General features: G+C 38.5%; 1 protein-coding gene across 1 annotated transcript; it reads left to right on the top strand.

Annotated features, from left to right (window-relative positions):
* The first annotated feature begins 236 nt into the window (after positions 1–236).
* LOC100246757 (promoter-binding protein SPL10) lies at positions 237–18832 on the top strand. Its single transcript, NM_001281264.1, is given in 6 exon segments — positions 237–941; positions 1147–1283; positions 1655–1906; positions 16493–16759; positions 16761–16882; positions 18647–18832. Coding segments are annotated over 6 exon segments (1503 nt in total). The 5' UTR covers positions 237–279; the 3' UTR covers positions 18710–18832.
* The last annotated feature ends 2454 nt before the right edge of the window (positions 18833–21286 follow it).

Raw genomic sequence — 21286 nt, 5'->3', positions numbered from 1 at the left:
TCTTTTTGTGGTTGTCCTTTTGGAATGTTTTGTCACTTTTGTTATTATCTTTGTTTTAGAGCATGTCTGATCAGTGTTGTGATTTGTGACTGCTTCCAGAATTTTTTGCTCAATCTCATTCATATGATTAGATTAATTTTTTAAGCCTTTATGTAGATAGTTACGGATTTTGAACTTATGTTAGCTTATGCATGCAGTAACTGGTGTTCAATAGAGACGCTTTGTGCATTCTATGGGGAAGATGCTGTTTGAATTCTTTTCATGAGGTTTCTTTCTGTGATGGAGTGGAATTTAAGAACTCCCTCAGAATGGGACTGGGAGACCCTAACAGCGTTTAATACTAAGGCTTTCGAATTTCCTGGGCGGGTACAACTGTCAAACCATGATATTGAAGTAGATGGAGGGGTGGATAATGGATCTGTATACTCATCTGGAGGTGGTGGCTTCTCTGGTTCTGATTTGGGTCATGGCTCTTCTTCCAGGAGCTCCATCTCTGTTTCAGGTGATTCTTCGTTGAAAGAGGGAATAAAGAAATTTAGGAATGTTGAAGATTTTCATAAAGATTTTAGTGAGAACAAAGAGTTGATAAGAGTGGGCAGTAGTGGAAATTGTCCAACTGTAGGGACTTCTGATGGCTCTGGTGAAGCAATGATTGGTTTAAAACTGGGGAAGCGGACTTACTTTGAAGATGTTTGTGCTGCTAGCACCGCTAAAACTACAACTTCTTCTGTCAATCCTGCATCATCTGTTTCTGCAACAAAGCGATTTAGAACATCTTATCAGAGTTCGCAAACCCCTCGTTGCCAAGTTGAAGGATGCAACCTTGACCTCAAGTCAGCTAAGGATTACCATCGCAGGCATAGAATCTGTGAAAACCATTCCAAAAGCCCCAAGGTCATTGTAGCTGGTTTGGAGCGCCGGTTTTGTCAACAGTGCAGCAGGCAAGTTTCATGTGTGGATCTTGATTTTACTGGGAAATAACCTTAAGTTGAGAAAGATATTTTGTGGTTTGTCTTGTTGATTGTCTTATTAATTGTTCTCTGTGTTATTATTTCCTGTACAAAAATTTTTGGTTAAGTCATTCTAACCTCAAGTAATTGTTTTAAGGATGTTGATGTGAGAATTACTTGGTTTACAATGTCAAAGGTTCCATGAGTTGACAGAGTTTGATGACAAGAAGCGAAGTTGTCGTAGGCGCCTCAATGACCACAATGCACGGCGCCGCAGGCCACATCCAGAGTCAATCCAATTTAGCTCTGGAAGGCTGCCTTCATCACTATATGGTGCTAATTTCAACTTTTAACTCTTAAGCTACCTTATAATATAAGCCCTACTGGCTTTGTTCTTTGTAATGATATCTGTGTTTCTCTATATTTCATTTTTCTACTTGTTAGGCACTCCATTATGGTTTTACTATCATGTTTTGTTTGCTATCTATTAGTGAACTTTAATTTCTTAAATTAACTAAAATGTTAATTTTGGAAAAATGTGCTTTCAGGTAGACTTACATCATTCTTATTAGACTACCTAATAATGTACTGATTTTTTTTTTTTCCATATTTTAGTAACTTCTGTTCTATCATAAGACTGTTTCATACTATCCCTTTTGAAGCCATACATGATGCTTAATCTCATTGATTTAACCTTTACACAGATGGCAGACAGCAGATTAATCTTGCATGCAACAGGTTACCAATCCCTGTTGCAACTCCTATGTGGCAAAATCCATGCAGCTTTAAGGACACCCAGACTGGAGGTTCTTTGATTAGGCCTGTAAAAGCAGTAGGCATTGATAAGCAGCTGCATTTGCCCACTGATGAGATGCCGGATGCTATTTCTATGCTACATGGTAACTCAGAGAGGATGTTGTCTTTTGATGGCAGTACACCTCGGGTCCTTAACCAAGGTACACTCCTCTTCTCTTACATAAAAGAATGTTGGACTTATAGTGGAAATGTTAAAAAGAAGGTTTTACGTTGTGACATGGTTGTACTGTTTACATTATGACTTAATTACTGTAATTAGAATCTGGGCAATCATTTACCTTAGGCGTCTAAGAATGATGAGCTATATTTATACCTATAAAAAAAAAGGATGGTAAGCTATTCATTCTTTAACTTCAGATGAGCTCACATGACATAACAAATTATAATTCAATTTTCTTTTTCCTTATTGAATGATTACATTAACCTCCTTTTCTTTAGGGTTTGTGACTATTTCTACCTCTGATGCCACCCCACCACCACTGGCAACATCACTATCATGACCAAAAAAATTTCTCCTGCTATTTTTGACCCAGGGAAATCCCACCTTCCCCACTGCTAACCAGCAACTGTTTCCACTAGGTATACATGTGATTGACTGTATATAACTACAGCCACCATACCACCGCCAGCCCACAAGTTTCTATATATTCTATCACTTTTGTACCTAGGTTGCTATTCCAAGATTTGCGTGTAATGTTGGCTAATTCTCCAAGCAACCTTTTTAACCACATTCATTCACAAATGCCTTTCGTTAGGTCTCTGAACTCTACCTCAACACTGCTTCTTGCTACTACTGACTATTTTTTACTTCTCCAAGTTACTAAATTTCCCCAAATGTAGGTACAATAGCCAGTTGTAGATCTTGGGTCGTTAATAGATCTAGCCCAATCTGCATCGGAATAAACTTCGATCCTCTTATTAGATCCTTTTTGGAAAAATAAACCTTTTCTTGGTGTCATCTTTAAATACTGAAGAATTTTGTATACAACTTTAAAATGCTCTTCATTCGGATTTTTTTTTTTGATAAGTAAACAAGATATGCATTAAAAAGAGGCTAAAAGCCACAAAGCATACAGGGAGTATACAAGGCGGCTAAGGCCTCAAAAAGAGCAACAAGACCAGAAAAGGTTCACCTCCCCTTAAGTGGATGCTACCCACTCCAAAAAGCCTATAAGGGAGAGAAACTCCTCGCCTAAATACAATTTGGCTCAGCTCCATAAGTTACAAACAAAAAAACTCTTTAATTTTTGGATATTCAACACCCCCCCCTTAAAAGCTAGTGTATTCCTCTCCTTCCAAACCGTCTAAAAAATACACAACGGTATGGATTTCCAAACCTTTTTCCTTTTCTTCCCCACAAAGGGGCCCCTCCAGGTAAGTTAAAACGCTCTTCATTCGGATTATTCATGTATTGACTTACAACACTCATCGAAAAACCCATGTCAGGTTGTGTATGTAATGGGTAAATGAGTTTACCCACAAGGCTTTGATATCTCTCTGTCAATAGGTGAACTATCTGTCATTAGTCCAACTTTATAGGTTGATTCTATGGGTGTGTTTGAAGGCTTAGATCCCTAGCATTCCTGTTTCCTTCAATAAGTCTAGTATGTACTTTTGTTGAGAGACAACAACAACAACCCTTTTTGAGCAAGCTACTTCCATACCTAGGAAATATTTGAGAGTTCCTAGGTCCTTAATTTCAAACTCTCTGGCCATCACTTCCTTCAATCCTCTCACTTAATCTGTATAATTCCTTGTCACAATAATATCATTGACATAGACAATGAGAATGACTACTTTTCTATCATTTGAATGTTTGATGAACAAGGTATGATCAACCTGTCCTTGTGTGTACCCATTATTCTTCACAACCCTTGTGAACTTGTCAAACCATATAGAGATTGTTTAAGTCCATATAGAGACTTTCGAAGCTTGCAGACTTTTCCAATATTGGCATTATTTTCAAATTCTTGAGGGATTTCCATGTAGGCTTCATTTTCTAGGTGTCCATTGAAAAAGACATTTTCGACATCTAATTGTTGAAGAGGCCAATCTAGATTGACTGTAAGTGACAATAGTATTCTTACGGTATTAAGTTTGGCTACAGGAGCAAATGTCTCTTGATAGTTTATACCATATGCTTGAGTAAATCTCTAAGCAACAAGTCTAACTTTATATCGTTCTATGCTTCCATTTGATTTGTACTTAATAGTGAAAATCCATTTACAACGAACTGGATGCTTTCCTTTGGGCAAATTTGACAGTTCCCAAGTTTCGTTCTTCTTTTGAGCCTTGATTTCATTACCAATTGCTCGTCTTCTCTTAGGTTTTTGTAGGGCCTCATGGATACTCTTTTTTTAAAAATAAAAAAATAAAAAAAAATTCAGAAACGAACAATTGTATTAAAATATAAAAACATGAGAAGGATGGGAAGTCGTCCCCAAGATGTACAAACCTGATTCATGGACTCTCTTTGGGATCTCTACATTTGACAGATTAGTAACAAAAGCATAATACTATGGGGATAATCTGTCATAAGATACAAAGTTAGAGATTGGGTGTTGAGTACACGACCTCACACCTTTCCTAAGAGCAATGGGTATATCAAGATCATCAAGAACATCACAAACTTGAGTATTTTAATTTTACTTGGACTTTCTAGATTCAAATCGGATTCTTGGTTTTGCTTAGGTTGAGTGTGGTACTTTAATTCCTCTTGAGGTCATTTCCTCCTTGAGTAAACATGTAACTTAGTTTCTTTTGCATGTTGTGTATGAGTCGGTGTGGATGGAGTAGGTAAAAGGCTTGAAAGACTCAAGTGGTTTGAATGGCTCAGGTAGAGGTTGATTGACAGGAATACTTGTTCAAACCTAGGAGATAATTCTTCTTGAACCTAAAAATTACATTCTTGTATATTTTCCTCCCCCTTAATGGGATTTTTGGTGTAGAAGGGTTGTTTTTCGAAGAAAGTGACATCCAAGGTAACATAAAATTTCCTGGTAACAGGTGAATAGCACTTATACCCTTTTTATGTAGGAGAGTAGCCAAGGAATAGACATTTGGTGGCCTTTGGATCAAGCGTACAGCGATGATGATCATATATGTGAACAAAGGTTGTACAAAAATTTTGGGTGGGAAGGTGGACATAAAGCTTGTATTGGGATAGCTTTGAAGAAGTTTTTGGAGTGGTGTTTGGAGTTGAAGAGTTTGAGTGGGCATTCTGTTGATAAGGTATGCAGATGTGAGAATGGCTTCACCCAAAAATTCTTAGGCACATTCATGGTAAACATTATTGATCTTGCAACATCAAGAAGGTGTCTATTTTTCCGCTCGGCCACACCATTTTGTTAAGGGGTATCAATACAAGAACTTTGATGAATTATTCCTTGGTTCACAAAGTATTCTCCTAGATTTGAATTAAAATATTTTCAGGCATTATCAGATTTGAAAATGTTGACTTTTGCCTAAAACTGATTTTGGATTATATTATAAAATCTTTTAAAAATGAGACCAACTTCAGAATTTTCTTTTATTAGGTAAACCCATCAGACCCAAGTATGATCATCAATGAAAGATACGAACCATCTGGATCTTGTGACATTATTGATTCTAAAGGGACCCCAGATATCACTATGGATTATTGCAAAAGGATGAGAGACTTTATAACCTTGAAGTGGAAAACTGGTTCTTGCATGTTTTGACAGTTGACAAATTTCACATTGCAAAGATTTAGCTTTGGAATTTTTAAATAACTTTGGAAACAAGTTTTTCAGGTATAAAAAATTTGGATGTCCTAATCTATAGTGCCACAACATAATATGGCACTATTATTATTTGAAGAATTAAAGGGAATAGAAAAAGACGCACTACATGCAGTTTGAGTTTGCTTCTTAGGACTATTAGGAACCTCAAGAAGATAGTCCTGCACATTCCTTAGCATTGCCAATTGTCCTCCCCGATTCCAAGTCCTAAAATTCACAATGTGTTGAATAAAAGTTAGTGACACAATTTAAGTCTCTGGAAAGCTTGCTAATTGATAGTAGATTGCGAGTAAGATTTGGAACCAACAAGACAGATTTTAGAATTAAGTCTTTAGTGAGACATATTGATCCTATTCCCGCCACCTTGGACATAAAACCATCAGCAATACAAACTCTAAAGTTCTCAGAATACAAGCTGTAATTATGAAATAAATCAGCATTACCAGTCATATGGTCGGAAGCCTCAGAGTTTATTATCCATTGATTCTTCTTCTCCTTTTGAGAACTCAAGGCAATTGAAAAATTACCTTTTTGAGCAACCGGAGCTGCTGTCATTGAGTTTGTTTGGGAAGCGGCAATCTGAGAGATTAATTTCTGAATAATCTCTACTTGTCCTTTGCTGAAAAGTGTGGACTTCTTGGCTGTCTGCTGTTTCTTTGTCTCTCCTGTCATGGCTATCATACCTCGACCATCTCTAATTGACTGTCGTGATTTCCAGTCTGCTGGTTTTCCATAAATCTGCCAGCAGTGGTCCTTTGTATGCCCTGGTTTGCGACAATGGTTGCACCAAGGTCTGCTATTCCTCCTTTGGTGATTGTTGTTGGTTGTTGTTTGACTGGAATTCTGAACATTTTCTGGACCAGAAATGACCTCCAAAGAAGATGACTTGTCTTTCAGTAGCCATGCTATTTTATCATGAGGACTGATGCAGGCCTCTGTTTTTGAACACAAAAAAAAAGGGCGGAAACAGAATTCTGCGATGCTGGAAAACAGAGAAGGCTGAAGAATTTTGAAACCCAGGGAGCCTAATTCGGCTATGATACCATAAAGGTTTATTGAGAAGAAAACTTCTTTATTTTTCTTATCTTCATTAGGGACATGAAATAGAATAAATAGGAGAGAATGGCTACAAGACTGCCATAAAATCTTCTTGATACAGGGAATAAAATGCCATCCCTATAAATTAGGGATATACATGGAAAAAATGAGATTTGGAATATTTATTCTTTATCTTTTTATTAACTAGTTAACTAATCCCTATAAAATAGGGATTTATATTTTGAAATCCTACAGTTTTCCCACTTGATCTTTTGGAGTAGGAAACATTGTTCCAATCTAACAGTACAAAACTCAATGGAATACCTATAAAGGCATTTGTAACAGTGATTCAAAGAGCATAAAAGAAGTAAGCAAGGTCCCAACCAATCTCCAATTATCTTCACTTGTCCTAGTAAATTGTAGCATTTCTTGTATCAATCTTACTTTGAACATCTTTCCAAAACCATGAAAAGCTACCAGTGGTATATCAAGGATCTAGTTGCCTACTGCATGTCCAACATAAGAAAGAGGAATTTCCAAAGATCATAAAAAAGGGCTGGGGGACGGTTTGTTGAAGGTTCCAGGTTCAAGTCCTAATGGGGACAAAAATTTGCCTCTCAGAAAAAAAAAAGCAAGTCAAGAATGGGGGCAAAAATGATCTATCGCATCTTCGCATCTTTCATAGAACACATGAGCCAGGATTAAAGCATGCTACTAGCATTTACTTTCTTGTGAGTCACAAACCTTGTGAGTCACAAACCTTGTGAGTCACAAACCTTGTGAATGATTTAACTCTAGAGCAGCCATTGGAATTTGGATCTTCAGGTCTGCTTGGCTGGTAAGAAACAGTTAGGTTATCCTTTTTGAAAAGAAAAGGGAAGAAGGATTTTGAAGAGAAAGATCTTGATCCATTTCAGGCCTAACATCTCTTGTTTGGAGCAAAAGGAGGAACTGCCTTTTTTAGGGAAAGGAGCAATGCCAAAGCAATAATCTCACTCTCATTGAGATTTCAATGAGAAGCAAAGTGCGAAGATAGTGAATAACAGGGAAAGGAGAATAACAATGAATTGGGGAGTTGCACCTTCTCAAAGATAAGAGGAAGAATAACAAAGGGGAAGAATACCCCACCAATGGTCTTCTCAGAATATGCATTTTAGATCCATTGCAAACAATGAACTATCATGAGGAAGATTTTTAACCATGAATCCTGGAGGTAGATGCTGGTTTGGTGTTGAGAAAACTTTTGAGATTAACATAGAAGAGCAGAAAGGGAGAGTGCGTGGGAAAATCTGTGAGAGAGGCCCTAAGTCTTCTTCATGGATAAGATTTGGAGGGAAAAGTCTATCTTTGTTGCTTGAAGGGGTTGAGTCATGCTGTGAGCTATAGGAAAGAACTCCTTTCAAGAAGTTTTGGTCGGAAGGGGATAGAAACTATAGTCTGGAACTGCAAAGCAACAAAGCAGGGAGATTCCTGTTTTGCGTTGTAAGGGATGTGGAGAACAAAAGATTCTCCTTGGCTTTTCCAGAAGGTGGGGGGCTCGTTGGAGGCTGGAATCTGCTCGTCAGTAAACTGAAAAGCTTGGGTGTCTCTCCCTTTCAGTGGAAAGGTGCTCTACCTCAAGCTCTGCCTAACAGAGGTGTGGATAGAGCCTCCATCCCCCTTCGAGTTTGTCCCGCGCCCCGCGATGCCGTCTGGTTAGAAGCTGATAAAGAATCTCTCGTTAGAAATGAGGAAATGCTGGGTAGGTGTCTGATAGGCCTTTGGAAGGGAGACTCGGACCGCCTCCCTGATCTCTTTACCTTCGGGACATGGGCGAAAAATACCTGGCTCCTAGAAGGGAACCTCTGGCTGTCTAACATGAGGGAAAACCTCTTGTTTTTGGAATTTGAGTTTGCGGACGAAGCTGAGAGGGTGCTTAATTTAGGGGAGAAAAGCTTTAGAGGAAGAAGCTTCCACCTTGAAAAATGGAAGCCTTCAGTGGGCTGCCTTAAGGAAGACAACGGGGATACGCGCCTTGTATGGGTCAAAATTTTAGGTCTCCCTTTGCACCTTTGGGGAAGAAGCCTCTTCAAGAGGTTTGGGGACTCTTGTGGAAGATTCGTGGCTGTGGATGAAAACACAGCCGAGCGTCGGAATCTCAAATGGGCCAGAATCCTCATCGAAACCAGAGACTGGCATCACCCAATTTCTCTGCAGGTGGTCGCCGGCTCCTCTTGTTTCGCTATGCAGCTCTGGTGGGAAGAAGAACCCCGCATCTCCACTGTGCTCCCTTCCCATGGGCCCGGTGCTTGGAAGCGCAAGGATGACGAAGTGTCCCACTCACGCGCCGAGGGGAGCGTGGGCTTTCCGCCCTCTTCCTCAGCCCTTTCGCAGCCTGAAAAGCTGCCCCCGCAGCCTGAAAAGCTGCCCCCGCAGCCTGAAAAGCTGCCCCCGCAGCCTGAAAAGCTGCCTCCGCAGCCTGAAAAGCTGCCTCCGCAGCCTGAAAAGTTGTCTTCGCCGGTTTTGGGGAGAGACGATGCCTCAGACAAGTCGAAGTCAACTGCCCACCAGGCCCTTGCCTGCGATTTGGATTTGGGCCTTGGTCTGGACTCCTCGGCCCACCCGGACCTGGCCCGCCCCATTGGGCCTGGGTTAGGGAAGGCCCATTCTCTGGGAAACACTTATATACCCCTTGGCCCAGCTTCTTCTAGCGACTTAGGGCTGGGAACCTCTACCTGCTCCCCGCACCGGAGGAGAGGACCCCCCGCTGAGAGCCCCCAGTTGGAAGCGCCGTCCCATTTGGAAGTAACGTCGGCAAATGACCTCCCTCCCACTGCCGAAGGCCGCAATCTTCAAGGTATGCTCTTGCCCCCTCCACCCCCCTTGAGTGGGATGCCTTCTTCTCCTTCTTCTACTCCATTCTTGGTTACGGGATCCGAGAGGGAAAGGGGATGCTCTGGACAGACGGATCCGACGTCAAGAGAGACTGAAGAGACGCCGATTCCTCTGTCCTTGATGCTTAGAGATGGGTCGACAGTGGTCCTGAGGCCCGACCCCCCAAACTTTGCGGCGAAGCAGAAGGACCACACAGATATCTCCCCGCGCGAAGAAGTATGGTCAGAGGAGGAGATTTCCAATCTCTTCCATTTTAGCAAAGTCTTGGGAATATCTGTCGAAGGACACGAGGTTGAAATTCTGAATTTACTTGAGGAATTGAAGCTGAGGACGGGAAATAGCACCCTTTGCAAGCGACGAAAGAAGAAAAAATCTTGCACCACCCGTTTTGAAAGAGAGTTGAAAAGGTTGGAATGCTCTGTTAGTTACGGGGAGACTTCAGGGTTAGCCAAAAAGTCCGGCCACAATTCCTGGGATTTGGTTCCAGTTGACTAATGAGAATTAAAATTCTCTGTTGGAATGTTCGCGGGCTTAATGACTCAGAGAAAAGAAAGTTGATCAAGGGCGTGGTAAGGAACCAAAAACCAGATTTGGTTTGCCTTTTGGAGACGAAGGTGAAAGAGATGTCTCAGCAATTGGTCAACAGTGTGGGTATTGGAAGATTTCTTAATTGGGCCTCTGTAGATGCTAGGGGTACGGCAGGAGGTCTCCTGCTCCTCTGGGACAACAGAGTCTTGGAGAACTTGGAGGTAGAAAAGGGGGAGGGGTACTCTATCTCTATCCGTTTCAGAAACTGTGTCGATGGCTTCACTTGGATTTTTTCTGGGGTATATGGGCCGGTGATTAGCAGTGAAAAGGAGGATTTTTGGGAGGAACTTAGTGCCATCCGTGGCCTCTGGGAGGACCCCTGGTGTTTAGGAGGGGACTTCAATGCTGTTAGATTCCCAGAGGAAAGAAGGAACTCCCTTAGGCTCACAACTGAAATGAGAAGATTCTCAGAGGTTATAGGGGAACTGGGGCTAAAGGATCTCCCTCTGGCTGGAGGCCCTTTCACTTGGATAGGGGGTTTGAACTCTCAAGCTGCCTCTAGACTGGACCGTTTTCTGTTTTCGGACCAGTGGGAAGACCACTTCTCCGCCATCACCCAAGCTGCTCTCCCTCGTTTGATTTCTGACCATAGTCCTATAGTCCTTCAAGTTGGAGGATTCTCCTCAGGCAAAAGCCCTTTCCGGTTTGAAAATATGTGGCTAAAAATCGATGGTTTCCAAGACCTAGTCCGAAGCTGGTGGAATGGGTATTCTGTTGAAGGTTCTAGTAGCCACTGCATTGCCGAGAAGCTCAAAGCGCTCAAGAAGGACTTGAAGAACTGGAACAAGGAGGTGATAGGTAATGTCTCTCTCAATAGAGCAGAAGCCTTCTCTCGCCTGCAGCGATGGGAGACCAGGGAGAACGACAGCCCCCTCACTGCTAGTGAAGTAGAGGCTAAAAATCTGGCTCTTGAGGACTACAAGAAATGGGCTCTGTTGGAAGAAACTTCTTGGAGACAGAAGTCAAGAGAAATTTGGCTAAAAGAAGGCGACAAGAACACCAAATACTTCCACAAAATGGCCAATGCTAGGGCAAGGAAGAACTTCCTGTCTAAAATTAGAATAAATGAGGTCACTCTCTCTTCTAGTGATGACTTAAAAGAAGGCGTTTGTAGGGCCTATAAATCCCTCCTCTCAGAACCAGGGGATTGGAGGCCTAATATCAATGGCCTTAACTTCAAGGAGCTGGGAGAAGGTTTGGCCAGCAGCCTAGAAGTTGTGTTTTCTGAGGAGGAAATCTATGCAGCCCTAAGCAGCTGTTGTGGCGACAAAGCTCCAGGCCCGGACGGCTTTACAATGGCCTTTTGGTTGTGTTGCTGGGATGTTGTTAAATCAGAAATCTTGGAGCTCTTCAGAGAGTTTCACCTCCATGGGACCTTCCAGAGAAGTTTGAACTCCACGTTTCTTTTGCTCATTCCCAAAAAGGAAGGGGCTGAAGACCTAAGAGATTTCAGACCAATCAGCCTGGTAGGGAGTGTATACAAACTACTAGCCAAAGTCCTTGCTAATAGGCTGAAATCAGTGATGGGAGAGGTGATTTCTGATTCGCAGCAAGCTTTCGTCCATGGGAGACAGATTCTAGACGCTGTTCTTATTGCCAACGAAGCCCTTGATTCTAGATTAAAAGACAACGTGCCGGGCCTCCTCCTTAAATTGGACATTGAGAAGGCTTTTGACCATGTAAATTGGAACTTCCTCATAGATGTGATGTCTAGAATGGGATTTGGGCACAAATGGATCAATTGGATGAAATGGTGTTGGTCCACGGCCACATTCTCAATCCTCATCAATGGGTGCCCCACGGGCTTCTTCCGTAGTTCTAGGGGATTGAGGCAAGGTGACCCTCTCTCCCCCTACCTCTTTCTTTTTGCCATGGAAGCTCTTAGCCAACTGCTGTCACGTGCAAGAAATGAGGGCTTTTTTTCAGGCTTCAAAGTGGGAGGAAGATGTAGAGAGGGGCTGATCGTTTCCCATCTCCTATTCGCCGATGATACCTTAATCTTCTGCGACGCCAATGCAGTTCAGTTGCAATACCTTAGCTGGACCTTCATGTGGTTTGAGGCGATTTTAGGGCTAAAAGTCAATCTGAGCAAGTCTGAGGCCATCCCAGTGGGGGAGTGTCCCCCCATGGAGTCCCTCGTCTCAGTTTTGGGATGTAAGATTGGATGTTTACCTACTTCCTACCTGGGTCTTCCCCTTGGAGCCCCTTACAAATCCACTAGTGCGTGGGATGCAGTGGAAGAAAGATTCAGGAAAAGATTGTCTCTCTGGAAAAGGCAATACCTTTCCAAAGGTGGCCGTCTAACCTTATTAAAAAGCACCCTCTCTAGCCTCCCAACCTACTTTCTCTCTCTCTTTGTGATCCCTAAGAGAGTTTGTGCAAGACTCGAAAAAATCCAAAGGGATTTCTTATGGGGAGGGGGCGCTTTAGAAAACAAACCTCACTTGGTGTGTTGGAAGGTTATTTGTGCCGCTAAAAAGGATGGAGGCTTGGGCATACGCAACCTAGCTATTTTTAATAAGGCCCTTCTTGGTAAGTGGTTGTGGAGATTTGCCAATGAGAACGAGTCCCTTTGGAAGCAAATTATCTCTAGTAAATATGACCTTCAAGATGGGGGATGGTGCTCAAAAGGTGTTAGAGATCGTTATGGGGTGGGTGTTTGGAAGGCCATCAGAAACGGTTGGGAAAACTTTCGATCTCACTCCCGCTTCCTTGTAGGGGATGGCACCAGAGTGAAGTTTTGGAAGGACTTGTGGTGTGAAAATCAATCTCTGGAAGAAGCTTTTCCCATCTTATTTAATCTCTCAGTCAACAAAGAAGGCTTGGTTGCTGAGGCCTGGGAGGAAGACGGAGCTGGGGGTAGCTGGGGACCTCGTTTCAACAGACACCTCAATGATTGGGAGGTGGGGGAAGTGGAAAACTTATTAAGCAAGCTTCATCCTTTGGCTATTAGAAGAGGTGTGGATGACTCGCTCAGGTGGAAAGCAAATAAGAATGGGACCTTTTCTGTTAAGTGTTTTTACAGCTCACTCTCAATGGGCATCAACCACCCCTTCCCAGCTAGTACTATTTGGACGTCTTGGGCTCCAACCAGGGCTAGTTCCTTTGGTTGGGAGGCGGCTTGGAACAGACTACTCACCATTGATCGCCTAAAGAGATTTGGTTGGAACATCCCCAACAGGTGCTTCTTGTGTAAAAATGAGGAGGAGTCTATTGATCACCTTCTCCTGTTTTGTGAGAAGGCCAGAATGTTATGGTATCTAACCTTCTCCCTTTTTGGGGTGCAATGGGTGATGCACTCCTCTGTGAAAAGGAATCTCCTGGGATAGTATGGATCTTTTGTGGGCAAGAAAAGGGAGAAAGCATGGAAAACTGCCCCCCTTTGCCTAATGTGGACTATTTGGAAAGAAAGGAATAGAAGAGCCTTCGATGATGTGGAAAGAAACGATCAAGATATCAAATCCATTTTTTTGTACACTTTTGTGAATTGGGCTAGGGTATATATTAAGGATCATACTTTATCGTTGTTTGATTTTGTAAACTGGTTAGCCACCAAGTAAGGGTCAGAACCTTTTGTTTCTTGATCCTTTGTATCTTGGTATACTTCGTGTATACTCTCTTTAGCCTTTTGGCTTTTAATGAATTTCCTTTATCTATCAAAAAAAAAATGAGGAAGATTTTTAACACTTGTGAAATAGTTTCCATGTGTTTTGGTGAGGTCCTGACCCTTGAATGGGCATCCCATCTATTATTTGCACACCTTATTGCTCTTGATAACATAGTGCCAAAGAGAATATTCCTTGGGGATCACCCACAACTGCTAGCCTATACTAATATGACGAAGACTTGAAACCCCTAGGAAATAAGTGTCCATAGGCCTGGTGAGTAGTCTTGATCCTACAGTTGGCATTCCATCTATTATATGCAAACCATATTGCTCTTGATAGCAGAGTGTCAAAGAGAAGTCTTCCTTAGGGATCTCCCTTAACTACAGGCATATATAATGGTATTTTTTTTTTTTTTTTGGATAGGAATATATAATGGTATTATTATAAGCTAAACAACCTCTCCAACCTTACTCCCTTGACGCTGTCCCTCCCCCAATTTAGAGGCTTAAATAACTAACACAGGTTCTAGTATGACAGTGATTTTCCACTTCATTGTGTCTAGCTTCAATGAAGTTAGTAGTTGTTTGGTTGGAGTATTGCATATACAATTTAAGGTATAATGAAGGTGAAGCTTTAGACAAAGGGGATGTATGTTCCATCCTACATGGGAGGTTCACTTTGTTGTAGACTTTGCCAGCCTGAACTTGTAAATGTTCAGAACAGTATTTCTGTGCTTGCAGAAGTTTATCATCCACCTCCTAAAAGTTCATCTATTTTGGTGAAATCTTGACAAGCACTTAGGTACTCGTTGATAAAAATGAAAATTAACTGCTGGAAAATTTTGGTGTTGAATAAGTACTGAAATATATAATAAAAATGATTATTGAAAGTTTGAAATGGTTTGTTTTTCAAGTTTGCTCTTATACCCCCATTATGATATTATATTAATGGAACATATTTTGATAAATATTATATTAATAGAACAATTCAAGAACTATAAATCTTAATAATTCATTTAGAATTTGATTCTTCATAAGGTAGAAAGACTTTTATTCATAATGAAATTTATTCTAGTAGAAAGACTTATTTCATTGATGATTTTTTGTGTGAAGAATAGAGTATTAACAGATATTGATTTAACTAACGGTAAAAATAAAATGAAAAAATTTTACAATGAGGGGGGAAATGAAATTAAAAAGTTGTAAAATTGTAAAATTCACCTATTATGTTTTGCGTTAAGTGATAAGTGAGGTATTCAGGACTGAATGAATAAAGTTGTTTTTAAATGATTTTTAGTCTTAAGTGAGTGATTTATGTTATCAAGCACGTTTAATCATCCGGACCTACTTATTTTAAAAGTTTCTGCTCTTATTGTGATTCTCATACATACATTATTTTCCACTTATTGTAATTATCAAACTCTTCTAGAATGACAGGCTTTTTGGCTTTCTCATGCAACTCTCTCTTACTTGTGACACAAAATTTGCTGCTGGTCTGACAAATTTTGAAACAAATTTTTATTGGTAGTGAAGCTTTCCTTTGGGACTTCCAACAAACAATTGCTGACATGTGGCAACAAAGCCCAATATAAAATTACATCTTCAACTCCTCAAAGCCCACATGACAAACTAAAAATCCCTTGTAACAGTTAACATAAAAACAAAGTATAAACTTGCTATTCTTTATTGAACAAATGAAAGAACAGTACCTTGTGCTCATCATGATACAGGACTAGCAAGAGAGCTTGAGTACATGGGAACAAGTTAGCAGTGAGTCTGGGAAACCATTGGGTGATTTGGTTTATCAGGGGTCACTAAACTACCTATTGATTTAGCAAATAATCAAATTACTGCTCTGAATCTCTGTATATTTTAAACAATTTACAAAGCCAAAAATATTTATGATGTTTGTAATCATAATGCTGTTACTTCCTTGATTCAATCTCTCTGGTATGAATTGATTGCAGTTTGTTTTGGTAGTTTTAGATTTCAGTGTCAAACTGGCTTGTTGTGGACATATTTTAACCTAACTTCTTTAGATATTGTTATATTGTTTGATTTTCATCATGTTATAATTCTTTAAAATATTTGGTCCTTTTGTTATTTTCAGACTTGTTTACAGGAGAAACCTTAAAACTGATCTCTTCCCCACTCTTTTTTTCTTCATTTTTGTTATTTAGAATCGTGTATTGGTGTTCAATTGGGTAATATATTTGCAACATGTGCCATTTTACGGATCATGTAGTATCAGGCAACCAGGCAAGAGCCTGGGAAACTGATGTCTATTGTACTAGTTCCATTAGCTTTTAGATGAGTCTCAGTAATCTGGTGAAAACCTGGAAATGGAAAGACCTATTCTTCGTCAAAAGTCTTGTTTCTTCAACTTTTTTTGGATACATTTGTGTCTACCCCATATAGAAAGGGAACACCTCAATTTCTCCCTCTTCTGTTCTTGATGGGTCTCTCACCCTTTTACATTACTTTAGAATACCTAAAATAGACTTTATGATCTTAAAAAGAAGACAGCCAACGTAAGCTCCCATAGAAAATCTATTATTTTATTACACATCCCACTGAAACTCCTAAAAAGTCTTAACTTTCCGAACTTTTTTGTACAACTCCCTAAATTTTCTAGAACTCCTGCATCTATGTGCTACAGCTTCTAGCTCTTAAAAGAAAAAAAATATTATTGCAAGTGCAGTAATTTCATTATTGCAAGTGCAGTGAAATACCTAGTGATACGTTTTTGTGGTTGTAATTGAGTGATACTTTTCTTGGATTATGTATCCTATGTGGAAGAGCTCTACTGAAGATAACTTTTTATGTACTGACTCTCTTCCTTCTTTTATGGGTTTCAGGTTTAGAGGCATCTGCAATTGCTTCTAATTCAAATGTAGCACCAGATTTCCGGCGTGCTCTCTCTCTTCTGTCAACTAATTCTTGGGGTTTGAATGATCCTGGACCTACTTCTTTGGACCAGCTCATGCATGTAAACCAAACCAGCATGGCCCAGCCCACGATGCATGCTGAACCACACAATTGGGCTCTTGCTTCATCAGAAAATATGCACGTTCAACAAACACCTTCAGAGACTCGGGGACATTCATTGGATTTGCATAATAATGGAAGCAGCATGTTTCAAGAGTTTCAATTATTTAAAGCACCTTATGAGTCTGGCTGTTTTTATCCCAATCAAATTAACTGAGAACCAAGTCTGCTTCCAGTGTCAAAAAGAACTGCAAATAAAGGTCAGTGGCCCCCTTTTATGTACTTACAAGGTTTTTAAGTGTACCGTTTGAGGATCCTTTTCTTCTTTACCTGATGGTAGAATATCAATTGGTCCTACTCCTGAGTTCCTGAAGCACTCATGTTTTATATAGAGAGAGATTTTAAATTACTCAAGGTTTAGCTGAAGCTTAAATGATGTGCACTGGCATCAATAGGAACCATCAAGTTAATTTCACTTACATAAAAACAAGTTTTTCTGATAGGGTAATCTTAATCATCTAGGATCACTATGTGGGAGATGAGAAGAATTCTTGCTCCTTAGAAATTCGTAATAAAGATGGTAAATCAAATGCTTGCATGAAACAATATCTATGGGATTCGATCTCAATATTAAAATGTAAAATAATTACAAGTTTATAACAGAAGCAGGAAATTCATAGAAATCTAATATACCTTATATGTAGATAATATTTGATTTTGGTTTTGGATTTTTTGCTGACACTTTAAAGAAGTTATGGATAGTTGCATATATTGCTTTTTGAGAACTATAATATTTTTGAGAGAACATATTATTATATTGATAGTATGTCAGGAAATTATGAAGGGTAAATTTCTACAATTCCAGGGAAAAATTTTGGGATCATGAGAATGATGAAAATTTTTAGTGTAACCTTCCAAGAAATCTTCAAAGAAGATAACTATAAACCAAAAAGGACACCAAATAGGTAAGTCTTGTTAAGAGAGCAAATTACATGTGGAAATGAACCTAGGCACTTACTGTAAGGAAAAGGAAATAATGGAGTTGCTATTTCATCAACCCAAATTGGGTTTGACCATTTTATAGTCCAAAGAAAATTTGAAAACATAGTAGTGTGTTGTATTTAGTACATATACTAACCTGATAAAACTATGGCTAATAGCATTGGAATCCATTTGATTGATAAGTGACAATCTCAGTCAATTAATTACTTGATCATTTTTTCCAAAGACTAAGAACAAGAAAATCAAAGGTCATTGATCCTTACCACAAATTATTATTTTCTTTTTTGATTGGTACTCTTTACTGCAAATTTTGCATCCATGCTGCTCCTGTAACATGCACCTTTTGAACTTTTGAACACCTTATACAAAATGGAAATAAAAGTTCATATTTAATAAGCATCATGTATCCATTAGACATATAGACATGATCAACTGCTGCCATGCATGATTACCTGATGGCCTTGCACAATGAATCAATCCATAGTGGGCTTCAGTTAGAAGTGCACATCATGTAAGCCACCATAAACTTAGGCTAGGTGGCCTCTAAGGCTGTTGGTCAAAGAGCAAATTTTTTTGGCTAGGTGGCCTTTAACACACTAAGGCTGTTGGTTAAAGAACACCTTTTTTCATTGAACAGCCTAGGAGTTGACCAATCCAACCAAATGCAAAGGGAGGTTATGCAAAAGTTTGGTACACAAACTAATCTGTCACCTTCTTTTCCTGCAAAATATTTCTTCACCTTGTAGTTTATTGAAAAAAAAAAAGAAAACCAGAATGGTGAACATCAACAGCAATGGTGAAACAACTTCTAGCCAGGATTATAGTGTCAATGGATACTGATTCAATAATGATTTAGGTGATTGGTGTTGATGACGAGAATGAAGAAACCTTCACTTCTCTGATATGTGTCAGTTGTATTCTCTAACCTGATCTAACCTTAATAAGATCTCATCATATCATAGCTATTAACCCAGTATATTTCATAATCTTGTGCAACCACTCACTATAATCTTTGCTTGCAGTGTAGTCCGTGTGATGCATTCGAGAAAGCAATAATGGGGATTAGGATGCCTTTTGTCCATTGATCCAAAATATCTTCTCAAATGTATAATGTGTGTTAGAAACAAGACAATGCACCTGCATTATGGTTGAATCCGTTTGTTTCATGGAAAGTGAGTTCTTCTCATGGCTTCTTGCCATCATCTGTCTCTTCACCTGACCACCTCTACATTTTAAGATCAGTTTGGTTTATCATCAGAGTGAATTTAAATGCATGGAATTGTTTATTTTTAATTTTTGTTCGTAAATATTATTTGCTGAAAAATGGGTAATCTCCATGGTGAAGATCTCTCTAAATTAGGCAACCTGATTTCTAATTTCAAGTTCTACAAGTCAGTAAAAACCATAACAAATGTGACAATTATACCTTCAGATCTGCATACAAAATTTTCTAAAAAATTAGATGATTTTAGGTAGGACAAACATTCCCTCTTAAGCTGGTGGAAAGGTATTTTACATCCCTAACTTATTGCAGATTGTATGAAATGGGTAGCTTGGCTGGCCCTTTGTTAATATGTTTGCCAACTATTTAGATGGGGTGACATACGGAATGGAAATCTACCATTTTTATTTTTATTTTTATTTGTAAAATGTTTCAATCTATATTCACTTGCTTGGTTCGATCATGATGAACATGGTTTATGAGCTAATATTTATAGTTGCTTTGTTGTCTCAATATTGCTTCAAAGGTCCTTCTAAAGTGATGTAAGATCTGCAAGATTCTTGTTCAAAGTAATTTAGAAATCCCTTGAGCCATGTCTCCAAACAAAACTTCTACATTGGATTTAGTGGCTATTGATTGCTTTTTACTTTTCCAAGATAGAGTACCATATCTAATAGCCCGATTAGCATCACTGTAGACTCCTAGTTCCATATTTCTATTTTTTAAGAATAAAATTTCCTTGCTTAGTATCAATTTTAGGTAGCATCAGATTCTTTATATCATCTCTATGAGCTTTATGGGGTGAATTTATGAATTAGCTTACCATAATTACTGTGTATGTAATGTGTGGTTGAGAGAGAGCTAGCCCACCATAACATCCTCCATTTTGTCTCACAGTTTTTGATTTTGTTCAATTCAAGTCTTTGCTGGTTTACACCTTGGCATCCTTCTCTCTTTAGTAAACCAAGGGTTGGAAAAATGAATATTCCTCCTTTTGATACACAGTGTGTGGTTGTAGTTTATTTTTACCACTATTTTGGTAAATCTCTCAAACCATGCTGGTGAGGGTCATGCTTTGGTACCCATATATCCTTTTTGGTACCGTACCTCCAATCTTTCACCAATGACATTTTGCCACATGTTAGGTTTGTGAATAAAAAGAAAAAAAAAAAAAAAAAACTTCTTGTGGGTTACCAACCGGCAAACTCCCATGGGAAAAAAAATAAAATAATCAAAACACAAAAGTTTTAATTCTTTACGACATCTAATTATATAATATGAATAATTATTTTATAAAAATTGAAAAATATTGAATAATTTTTAAAAATACAAATTTTCTACAAAAAGAAATTAGAATTTATTTTATTTTGTAATATAAAGAGATAAACCTAGGAGGTGAAGGAAAAAAAATTTAAAAAAATTAAATATTGTAAAAAAAATAAATCGATAAAAAAATGTATACATTGAGAGTTAGTTAATTTATTTAATTTTCAATTGAAATTATTTGAGGAAAAAATTGGATGAATATTGAAAATGTAAAAAACAATTTAATTGGTTTAAGAAGTAAAAAAATAAAATAATTGAATAATTTCAATGAATTGTAAGTCTAATTAGACTTTTATAAAAAATGAAAAAAAAATTAAAATAAATTTAAATAAGTATACATTGCTTAAACATTAGTTATGTACTCAATTGAAAATTGTATTAATAAAATAATTATTATAATTTAAATTTAATTACATAAAATATTGGTTCAAAATATTGAAAATACAAAAAATAAATGTAATTAGTAACAATATGGAATTTCACACTCCTCGCAAATATTTTTATCATTTTGATTTTTCAAAAACTTTTAAAAGTTAAAAATAGTAGAGAACAAAGAATCCTCAAATTCTTATCCTCCATACTAATTATTTATTATTTTTGGATCATGATTATTTTTTTCAACCATTAAACAACCCCTAAGAGCAATTAACCTATTTAAACAATATTAAAGGCATATGAAGTCCCCAAAATTTTTTAAAAATTTAAAAAAAGTGAAGAATTGGAAGGGTACAAAGAATGTGAGGAATCTTCATATTCTTCATACCCTTACTAATTTTTTAATATTTTTGGATTTTGATTTTTTTGGGTATCATTTGAACAACTCTTAAGTGTAATAAATCTATTTAAACAATATTCAAGTCATATGAAGTGCAAAATGGGGAGGGTACGAAGAATGTGAGGATTCCTCACATTCTTAATCCTCACATTCTTCGTATCCTTGTTAATTTTTTAGTATTTTTGGATTTTGATTTTCCAGGAAATCATTTGACCACCTCCTAAGTGTAATGAACCTATTTAAATAATATCTAAGTCATATGAAGTTCTCAAAATTTTTAAAAAGTTCAAAGAAGTGGAGAATGGGGAGGGTACGAAGAATGTGAGGATTCCTCACATT

This window comes from Vitis vinifera, chromosome 11 (genome assembly GCF_030704535.1).
Source record: "Vitis vinifera cultivar Pinot Noir 40024 chromosome 11, ASM3070453v1".
Lineage (NCBI taxonomy): Eukaryota > Viridiplantae > Streptophyta > Magnoliopsida > Vitales > Vitaceae > Vitis > Vitis vinifera.
The sequence above is the reverse complement of the archived record's forward strand: the minus strand, read 5'-3'. Positions and strand labels throughout refer to the sequence as shown.